Genomic DNA, 10716 nt, shown 5'->3' with positions numbered 1-10716 from the left:
AAAAACAGTGTCGTAGTGGGAGTGCAATTAAGATTACTAAGACATAGGTTATGACTCAAGATAAGGAAGCAATTAAGATTACTAAGACTTAGGTTATGACTCAAGATAAGGAAGGTGGTGAATCTGGTGATCGAAGTTTTGTGTACTTACATCGTAAAACACAACGCTGCCATTACTGTATCTGTCGTGTCTACCGATCCGATCGAATCTTTGAGGGTAGTGATCATAACAAATCTTCTTTCCTAAGCCACCACGAAACACATTTCTTCTCTTAGATTTTTGCTATTGTATATGTAGTGATCACAGTCGACATTCAAAAGATAAGGCACAATTGATAGAAACCCCAAGACTCGTATCTTCAATTGAATATATAGCACAACATGAAAAGACAAAAGAATCAATAAGTTTGAAGAAACCATTATATTTCAGTTTAAAATATACAATCAAGGATTAAGCATAATTATTTACCAACGAATTCATGGCGCCAGCCTTCTTATGATAGTCAAATCCAGGTCTCACAAGAAGATAAACCAGCCTAGGAAGCTCAAGGTTTTCTACATCGCAAACACTGTTGTTTCCAAGGAATACCTTTTGGAATGAGCAAACATCAAAAATAATCAGATACGTTTGAGAGTAGTGTATACACACCACACTTATAACAAAATGAAACAGTTGACACCTCTGAACATCTCACCTAGATCATGGCAGGATGATTGGGCCAAGAAGTCATGCATAGTCCAGTCGTCTTCAGTCACTGTCTGTCAAGTCGCAACTATAAATCATTGATCGTTAACCTTGAATTCTTAATCTCTCTGTGTCAAGGAAAATAAAATGTAAAGTTTGTGATATAAAGTCAGAAAATAATATTAACAAACCTTCATGGTTCCGCGTACACTAACCCAACTGCAATAAAAGAATAAAAGAAAGTGAAACCACCAAAATCAGATTTCGTGGTTTTAGTTTTATAATATAAACAGAGAGCAGTCGTTTAACCACATATACCGTTTTTATTTGCTCTATTTCAGTGATCTACTTCTTGGTCATCTTCCTCATTATCATCCTCGTCCTCATCCATCTGAAGGTCGTTTGTGACAACAACTTCATCCCAATGGTTGATCTGCATAAGAAACAGTAGATGGGTTCAAATCGTGGAACTTAATTAAGAAGCAATCAGAACTGAAGATGAAATGAAAAGGTGCACATCCCACCTGATATCATAGTCGTGCTTTAGCCTTGGAGTTTAATCAGGCTGGTGCTTTTGGGGATAACGATGTGAGGAACTTTGGTCTTGAATCTCACCGTATATATAGCTAGGTTGGGGAAAGGGAAGAATTTGAAGAGGGTATTGTGTTGAATGGTACAATTATTGATCTTGATAGTGGGGAGGTCTATCGGCGAAGACAATATTTTCGACGCCGTAGAGTGCAAAGGAAAAGTCACCAACAAATATTTGAGGAAGAGACGATAAGATTGTGTGTTAACAAAAGGAATGAGCTGACGTGGTAAGTTAAAAGCATATGATTGGCTGATTTTTTGATCTGACGTGGACATGCTCTCCTTTGAGCATATCTCCCTTTTAGTATTGTATTGATAATCTTCTCTTTAGGAGATACGTTTGCGAGGATAAAGAGGATGCAGTTAGACTTTTTCGGGTGGGGTGATGGGGAATAACCGTGAACTGTCGAATATGATGGTGATCACTCGAGACGGGATGGAGCTAGCGTTTGCTCTCCAGACCTTATAAATTGACAAAGCACAACTTTTCTCTTTGCAAACGCTGAACACGGACCAAGAAACGTTTGCGACTGCAGCGGAGAAACTCGCTCTGACGACTATCTTAGCAGCGATGTATGGGTTTGGGAAACCCTTGCAGCTGGAGGAGATTAGAAGAAGAGCGATGAGATATAATGTTAAGGTTTCTAATTTAGACTAGTAAAGTACATTTGTCTCACTCTAATAACTTTGGTACATTCTAATTAATTAGAGTTTCTGTTAATGTATGCCTTGCTATTGCTACTCTGCAAAATACTAATCTATGAATGCTGCCATTAATCTTTCAGTTTTGCTCAGATTCCTTATCTAACCTTTTCTTTTGTCAAAGACCTTAACTAACTTACATGGGAAAATAATAAACTTCATGCTCTAGTTTCCCTGCTTAGGAGTCGGCGCAGACATTATGAACTATGCTAACTATCTCAAACTAGCTTTGAAGAGAAAGCCGCCAGTTCATTGGATTTCTCAATTATACGCAACGCAACAAATCTGAACAATCAGTCTTGAGTCGGATGGAGGGGATATGGATCTAAGTTAGGCTGTGTGGGCCACCGAGACGCGTACACAGCATGGTTTAAATACAGGTCAAAAGCCAATATATGCGAGAAATGGTGCAACGGAACTTAACAGTTTGGCTAATGAACTTTCTCTAATATGTGTATGTTACTAGAGAGTGTTAGTCTCTGACCATGTTTCAGAGGTGATGATTTCTTATGTTGGACTTTCTGATGAATTTTTCAGAATGAGAGAGCTTCAGACATTGACAGGCAAATTTGAAAGGATATGATCTTGGTGATGTTAACAACAAGAAGTATACTATCTAAGAGTCTTTCCATTTTCTGCTTAATTCTTTTTTGTATCTTCATTTTTTTTTCTGTATTAGTACTATTCTGACATGTATTTTGATATCTTGGTGTAAGATGTCTAATGTTGCTGCTATCTTCCATTTGATGCTTGTAACCTTGTTACTCTTATTTGATGGAAAAAAAATCATACTTGATTGGTTTTGTTCGGTTCTTAATAAAGAACACACATTAAATGGTAACTACTCTTGGTTTGATCTTGCCATTACAATATCTTTCTCTTACTTTGTTTGATCTTGCCATTACATAAAGAGCCCAAACAGTTAGGGCAGACTTATCCCAAGGTGGGAAGTGCCTTGACTTACAAGTAACCTCACCTTAACACTATTTATACTCTTATCTTATTATTAGATGTCCGTAATAATGGGTTTCAGGAGATAAGTATGCGGATGAAGCTGAACCTTTTTGGTTGGGTGTTTGACAATAATCCAGAACCAGCAAAACTGATGGTGATCTACCAAGACATCAAGGATTTTGCATCTTCTCTCAAAGATTGGAAAGCTAGAGATTGCAACATTCTTGTAGCACAGCCTGAACACGGACAAAGGAGACGTTACAAGTGCATACTGAACCATCTTATCACCCAAGAATGGGTTTGGACTTAGCCTATTAGGTGGAAGAGACCCTATCAAGTACCAATACCAAAAGAGATGCAGAACTTCTTAGTAACAAGAAGGATACTAAGGCATGCTGATTCTATCATCTAGGGAGATTGATGAGATTTTACTTGATCATCTCATAGTATCAGATATAAGAAGAAATCTTGACATGATTAGTTTATATTTTATGATATAAAAAAGCTAAATGTTTTTGTCACAAGAACACCAATCATAACAATCCCTAAGGTCTTTTATTACAGAAAAATATCTCAGAAGGAGATAAATAAACATTTTAAGTCCACATACTATATAGTATCACAACACCTTTCTTTGTCCAAACACATCTTCTGAGACCCAAAAGTCTTGATGTTTTTTTTGTGTTTTGCAGCATAAGCCTTTCTCTTGACATGTATATGGTTCGGAGAGATACATTCTTCTATTCACTAAAACAAATATGCTAATAAAACAAAAGGCTCATCAAATCCTATTATAAGATGACACTTTTCTTTCCTTTTGAACATTCTGCCTGGTGATGATGCTCCAGATTCCTAAGCACAATCTTCGCAAATATCTTAGCCTCACGAGGCATGTTCGCAGCCGCAGCTGCAGAACGCAAGATCCTCGCTTCTCCAGCGTTCTGCATCAAGCTTGCGTGATGCATTGCGTGTCTACCTCCCGGTATCGTAAACTGCACTTTCACAAGTTAGTACCAAACTGCAAGTAGTTTTAAAACCACACACACCAAAACTAAACTTATATATATGTACCTGGACAAGCGCAAAAGCTGCACATGCTTTGAGTATAGGAGAAGGGTTCCGCAGCATTGTAACAAATCTTCCAATTTCGGAACCGCTGCATCTCAAGTGGCCAGCTTCTGGGATTCTAACTTTCTCTGAGACTTGTGCTAACATAGACGGAGCAGATGATAAAGCAGCTGCTGCAAAGACTTGAGGCTCCATGAAAGTTGTAACGAAGCTCTCAATGTGTTTAAGAGCCTTTATTCTGGCACCAGCCAAGCTAACACTCTTAGATGCACTTTCAGATGAAGTCCCTATCATCGCATATTCATCCATCCTGTGGACATAAGATAAGGCTTAGGCACAAAAGAGAGAATGTAATCATGAATGTGGATATGAAGCGTTGAGTACCTTCCATCAAACATGTATGCTAATGCTAATGCAGCCATGAAACGAGCCATTTTGGAAACAGAAGAGGAACAGAGGTGAACAAGCGCTGTAACTCCTCCTTCAGCCACAATGCGGAGAGCATTACCAGGGTTGAAAGCAAGATTCCACAGAGCTCCTGCAGCAGTTTCATGTACATCCTTGGGAGAAAAAGGGTAAAAAGTTGGATTAGATTATAACACAAAAGACCAGAGGACATGACATCTTATGAGGAAACAAAAATGTTTTTGTTTACCTCAGCTTCAGATCCTGCAAGAGCAATTAGAGGTGAAATACCACCTTCTTGCCCAATTGCAATGCTGATAGAAAGACCAAAAAGTTATATGTAATCACTTTTGCATTAATAAAAAATTTAAAATGGTTGAACCTGTTTGCTTCTGAGACTGAGAGACCCCAAAGAGCACCAGCTGCTCTCTCTTGCAGACCTGTGGATGCATCTGAACAGGACTTGGCAAGTGCCACCTAATATATATATTATATAATCAAGAAACAAAGTGATAAGTTTCCTGAAGATGTAAGGTGAACACACATAAATGAAAATAAAAGGAAACATGTTACCAAGGCTTCAACACCACCAAATGCAGCAATAGATTCTCGATTCTTGTCATCAAATGACAAATTCCACAGAGCACCAGCAGCTTCTTGTTGAACACCTTCGTGAGGCGATTTCGTCAGCTGAACAAGAGCTTCTAAGGCACCAGCCTCTTGTCCCACAGCAGCATTGTTATTGTTGCTATCACCATGAGCAGCCAGATTAGCCAAAGCACGAGCCGCCTGACAAAAAAAAGACAATTTGTCACAAACCCAATTCAGACAATCTCCAGCATAAGAGTCAATATAACAATGTGCAATCCAGAACAAGAAAGGACCTGTTCTTGTGCTCCTTCATACTTGCAGTTTCGAGCTAACATCACCAAGGCATGCACACCTCCTGCTTTTGCAACTTCAGTGCTACATTTATCGTCTGCTGCTAAATTAGCTAACGCCCCAGCAGCACGCTCCTAATCAAAGCCAAAGCATTAGTTTTAGATACTTCTAAATCAAAAGTGTGAGGCCATTAAGGTGGCAAGAGCGTACCAGAACTCCATCACAGCCATTTGGCCATCTAAATATAAGCTTGACTAATGCATTCACTCCTCCAGCTTTAGCAATTTCATTCTAGTACAAAAAAAAAACAAAACAATGTTAGTTAGAGAGCAAAAGGTTCATTCATGTGTGTTTTAAACAACTCTTTATAGTACTTTATGCTCTTCTCCAACAGAGAGATTCCACAGTCCACCAGCAGCTTCCTCAGCCACAAGTCTATTCATAGACTTCGCCAAACCAGCGAGCACATCGATCCCTCCTTCTTCAGCAACAGCCTTTGCAACGTTAGCGTTCACCGACAAGTTCGCAATAGCCTTCGCAGCTTCTGACTGAAGACCTTCGCGCCAAGACTTAGCAAGTGTCAGAAGAAGTCTGATGCCCCCGTCTCTCATAACCGCTTCTGCTCTTCCGCAGTCTATGCTCGCGTTCTCATCGTCCACAACGATGAAAGTGGCGAGCCCTGTGGCTGCTCTCTCTTGCACATCCTCTTGCGAGCTTTGCATTAGCCTGAGAAGCAGCTTAGCTCCATGGTTGAGCCAGAAGTTGTTCAGTGCCTGAGAGTTGCTCTCCGCCATTCGGAGAAGCGAATGAGAAATGATCCATTCAATCCAACGCATTGTTTCGTCATTGCTTATCAGATCTCTCCAGTGAGAGAATATATCATTTGGCGTCTTTGAGTTATCGTCAAATTTAGCAATCAGGAGCTTCCCTTTGAAGTTCACATCGTGTTCTAGCAAAGGGCAGTTCAAAGCACACACAACTCTCAAACTCTGAGATGATTTAAACAGCCTTGAAACCGCTACATGGTCAACGCTGGTTCTAGAAGCATCCAAAGCTGTTAGCCTCGGAAGCTTCTCCCAGCTCTCTGCTGCAACTCTCCAGTTCATGCTTATCGTCCCAGCAACAGAGAGGTAACGAAGAGACGCCACTTTCCCCAATGCTTCCTCGTTGATGTTCAGGCAATCCAAGAATCCAACATCACTGAGCTGTGGACAGTGCTTGGATAGAGACTCAATCGCCTCGGAGTTAACATCTCTCATTCCAGAAAGCCTGAGCTTTCTAAGCTTGGGGCAGCAGAAGGCGATGACTTTAACAGCGTCGCTAGTGATCCTCTCGCAGAAGTCTGGTCCAAGCTGGAGGCTCTCGAGAGCTTCGTGGCGCGCGGCGATCATAGACAATGTGGCATCTGTTATCTTCCTGCAGTAGTCGCCGCTTATCTCCCTCAGATTCCTCGCTCTGAGGTTAACTATGGCGTCAGCAGAGTCGAGGCCCCGGAACCGAACCTTGTGAAGGTTAGCACACCTAGTTGAAAGAGAAGAGGCCATTGAGAGATCAAACTTGTGGGGACGGAGATCCAATGAGGTCCAGAGACAAGAGGAAGCGCCGAGGCTTCTCCATGTCCTGCAGGTGGATGCTAAGCTAGCTCGGTCTCGGTAGTTCAACCGAGTAAACAGAAGAAGCACAGTGTCGTAAGACAAACTAGTCCAATCCACATAGTGTTGAGGCTTAGGTGCTAAATCTTCATAGCCAATCACAGAACAACAACTTGGTGAAACTACCTTATTCTCCTCCACTCTCTGACGCACCCTACGACTCATATCTTGACCGGATCCTCTTGAAGCTACAAACATCAAATCATCATCATCATAGAGATCCTACAAGACCTGTAAAACAAGAGATCAAAGAACTCAAATTTAGATCCCAATTGCTAATAACAATAGAAACCAAATTCAACAAACCAATGCTCAACAGAAACCCTCGAATAGATAAGGACTAAGACAAGCAAAAGCTCTGGCCTTTCTGTTCCAATTCAATACACAGAAACTCCAATTGATTCAAAAGGTGAAAGAGTGATGAGGGTCGGAGAGAATTCAAGCAAAGAGCGCAGAGAAAAACTCTCCAACACATTAAGAACCATCAAATACGCAAAAGGGTATAATCAGAACACGTTAAAGTAATCAATCACCTTTGGAGCAAAAAGAGGGGAACTTTGTGTTAATTTATTCCCAGCGGCAGAGAGAGAAGAATCTGAGGAATTGGGGAATGAAGGTGAAGGTGAAGAGAAGAGAGAGAGAGAGAGACGGTGTTGAAACGAGAAGAGAGAGCTCATATAGGCAAAATTGTGATTGTAAAAGAGCATCAATCACCTCCTTTGCACGGTACATTATATATTACCAATTACCACTCCTCTTTTCTTCTCAATTTTTTTATGAGTAAATAAATTTTTTTCCATAATATTACAAATTTTCTTTCAAGTTTTTGTAAGTTTTAAGATGAGTTTTTTAATGATAAATTAGTATATAAACACTTCAAATCATAAGTTTTTGTAAGTTTTAAGATGAGTTTTTTAATGATAAATTAGTATATAAACACTTCAAATCATATCTGAGAAAATGATTTATTATGAATGTAATATAACCAATGAAATTTTCGCACAATTAACAAATTATATTAAAATTTTAATATTGATTAGTATTAATAATTTTTTGGCACGTATAATTTTTATGTGTTCAATTATAAAATATAACTAATTTAACACTATTTTTACAGATTTTTTTTTAATACGTAAACCATAAAGTATCTGGCATATTCATAATGATAGATTAAACAGCTTGTCATATCTTTCTTTTTAAATTAGTAATTACATTTCCTGGTATTAACTTCAAAATGTGTATACGTATAAGTATAATCTATTTAATGAATGCATCATTTGTATAAATTTTGTTCTGTAAATAGTTAATAGTTTTCTGATATTAGAGATTTTCCTATTTGTCAGAGGTGATTTTTAAGATAGATTCGATGTTTTAGTAGCAATAACCCATATCATAACATGGGTCTTACGCCTTTAATAGTTACTATTTTCTCATAGTTAATTAATCGTTTTTATGATGTTTCTTAAATAGTAATTTAAGAATATTTAACGTTTTCTCTAGTAAAAATGGCAAATAATCAATAAACCATGTGTGCCAGACATGTGATTTATGCCAAAGGGACAATATCTTCTTTACTTAAGAAATCATGTAATCTCTCCGTTACTTTGTAGTAAAACAAACACAAATCGAGAAGAAACCAAAAATAACAAATCAAATTGCGCTTTCCCTTTTGAGTAAGATTTGCATATTTAAAGCAAAAACAAAACACAAGAGAAAAGAGGCACCTTGCTGGTTGCTATTAATACCAACCTTCTTTTCCATCCCCCTACTTTCTATTTAAAGGAATACATCATTAATGGTCTGTATCTTTGGATGTTTCACAACTGCTTTAGCTCCATGTGTCTCAAGTTTCATCAATCACATTAACTAATTAGCTTAACAACAGTGTCCCATCAGAAATTCTCATTTCAAGTTCTGGAGATGAAGAAACTATAGTAAAACTTAGATCAAAAACATGTTGTGAAGAGATACTACACAACCATGAAAGCTTTTTAACTTCAGCGTTTTCGATCTGCTTTCCATTTGTAAACCGGTTTACCATTTGGGTTGAGCATCTCGTCCTCACGCAGCTTACGTTTGCGACCCTTTTTCTACGCAATAGAAAGAGTTTTTTAATCAGAGATGTTCACCATTAAGTTAAAAGCAATGATACACTCATAAGATTTGAGATGAATGGTATAATTTACCTGTAGCTCCTTCTGCATTGACATATCCATGTATAATTTCTCCAAATCTTTTGCCCTGCTCTTCCTTGCCTCGAGATCTCTGTATGATCTATCCATTTTCCTGGTTTTAAGAGATGGAAGAAGATGATGATGAGTATTGCTTGTCCATTTTATACTTCATAAAACATCTAATGTATGTTTCAGAGACATACTTTTTAATATCTTTCGGAATATGTATGGCGGAGATATCACTTTTGCTTCTAGCTTGCAACTCCAGCTCTCTAGCTTCCTCTCTGATAAAGAGAAAAAAAACAAGAGTTACAAGGCAACGCATACAATATGGTACCAACTTACTACTAAGCATAACAGAAGAATTCAGATAAAGTGAAGAAAGAAGTAAAAAGTTGAAAGTAACCTGTCTTCTGCAAAGTAGACATGTCTACGGCTAGGCTGGTCCTCCGTACATTGCAGTGATGCAGTAAGCTTATCAATTTTCTACAAAAGAGGGGAAAAAAAGGATAAATATGACTCTGAGTCTCTGATGTCTAAACAAAAACCAATTGCACTGAAGAGAGAAAGATAGACTTACGTTTTTCTCACTCTGCCATTTCTGGAACACATATCCAATATCTTGGGTCTTCATTATCATAAGCTCTTGTGCACTGTACTTGTTTATCTCTTCCCTGAGTCCAATCAAAAGAGTAGGAGAAACCATGAGCTTAGCAAAGGACATAGAAAAAAAATGTGAGAGGCTTCAAATAAGGTTACTACTTTGGTCTATGAACTCCATCAACAGTTTTACTATTGATCATCTTATAGTAGAATTCATCTGGATTCTTGAAAGCCGCCTTCTGCTTAAGTTTCTGCACAAAAAAATTAAGAGAGAAAAAAAAAAAAAAAAAAAAAGGCGTAAGAGAGAGAAAACTCAGCCTATGTGAGAGAGTTAAACTGCCGTCTATGGTTTCTAAAGCAGTTTCACAGATATATCAATCAATCAACTAAACCAACAAGAAGCAACGCCTCACACACTATCTAAGTGAAAGCAGTCCTGAGGTGTCAACAAACATATCTATCATAAGTAAAAAGATTGTACCTTTTTAATGTCTTCCTTTTGGTGGTAAGCTTTGGCTCGGATGACATAGTCCTTGTGCTTCTCGAGGAGCCCAAACTTCTTCCTCGCTTGCCTGATACGTTAATTAAAAATACAGACTTTAAGAAGAGAAACGAAAGAAGAAGAAGAAGAAGAAGAGAGCAATAATTATAAGTGGCTTACGGTTGGGAACGCTCCTTATGAGCTGGCCGTGGAACAGCATTCCGTAGCGACGACATGTTTAGATGGCTTTAACGCTGCAAATACGGTCACAACAAAGCCGTAGAATCAAACAACAGAGCTTGAAGAAACCGACGAATAGAAACGGGAAAAAAAAGGCTAAAGTTTGGGGAACCCTAGAGAAAGTATACGGCGTCCAGGAGAAAGAGGATAGTAGAGAAGAAGAAGTTCCCGAGAGCACGTCGATTTTCCGATGACCTGCAACTCTGTTTTTGCAGAAAGTGTAGAGAAGACGGCGAGATAAGACTTTAGGGTTTTACGAGAATTGAAGAATGTCCAACCT

General features: G+C 38.6%; 2 protein-coding genes across 4 annotated transcripts; both read right to left on the bottom strand.

Moving 5' to 3' along the window:
- Nucleotides 1-3464: 3464 nt before the first annotated feature.
- Nucleotides 3465-7651, bottom strand: LOC111211906 (protein ARABIDILLO 2-like). 2 transcript variants are annotated; one of them, XM_022713246.2, is made up of 10 exons: nucleotides 7472-7651; nucleotides 5661-7169; nucleotides 5497-5577; nucleotides 5289-5420; nucleotides 4978-5193; nucleotides 4787-4881; nucleotides 4655-4718; nucleotides 4384-4559; nucleotides 4003-4309; nucleotides 3465-3923 (listed from the first exon to the last, which is right to left on the bottom strand). In XM_022713246.2, the coding sequence occupies exons 2-10, from the start codon at nucleotides 7134-7136 to the stop codon at nucleotides 3723-3725; spliced, it is 2748 nt and encodes a 915-aa protein (XP_022568967.2). In that variant the 5' UTR covers nucleotides 7137-7169; nucleotides 7472-7651; the 3' UTR covers nucleotides 3465-3722. The 2 variants fall into 2 exon arrangements, with proteins under 2 accessions (XP_022568967.2, XP_022568968.2); XM_022713247.2 differs by having other exon boundaries at nucleotides 5661-7126; nucleotides 7472-7623.
- A 1062-nt stretch (nucleotides 7652-8713) lies between these two features.
- On the bottom strand, nucleotides 8714-10716 carry LOC111215147 (probable U3 small nucleolar RNA-associated protein 11). Of its 2 annotated transcripts, none has more exons than XM_022718486.2 (9): nucleotides 10565-10716; nucleotides 10377-10450; nucleotides 10197-10287; nucleotides 9875-9966; nucleotides 9693-9786; nucleotides 9519-9598; nucleotides 9316-9396; nucleotides 9125-9224; nucleotides 8714-9028 (listed from the first exon to the last, which is right to left on the bottom strand). In XM_022718486.2, exons 2-9 carry the CDS (start codon nucleotides 10430-10432, stop codon nucleotides 8936-8938), a joined length of 687 nt encoding a protein of 228 aa, XP_022574207.1. In that variant the 5' UTR covers nucleotides 10433-10450; nucleotides 10565-10716; the 3' UTR covers nucleotides 8714-8935. The 2 variants fall into 2 exon arrangements, with proteins under 2 accessions (XP_022574207.1, XP_022574206.1); XM_022718485.2 differs by having other exon boundaries at nucleotides 10549-10710.

The sequence above is a fragment of the Brassica napus genome, chromosome C4 (assembly GCF_020379485.1).
Source record: "Brassica napus cultivar Da-Ae chromosome C4, Da-Ae, whole genome shotgun sequence".
In the NCBI taxonomy this organism is placed as follows: Eukaryota; Viridiplantae; Streptophyta; class Magnoliopsida; order Brassicales; family Brassicaceae; genus Brassica; species Brassica napus.
This window is presented reverse-complemented; position numbering and strand designations above follow the sequence as displayed.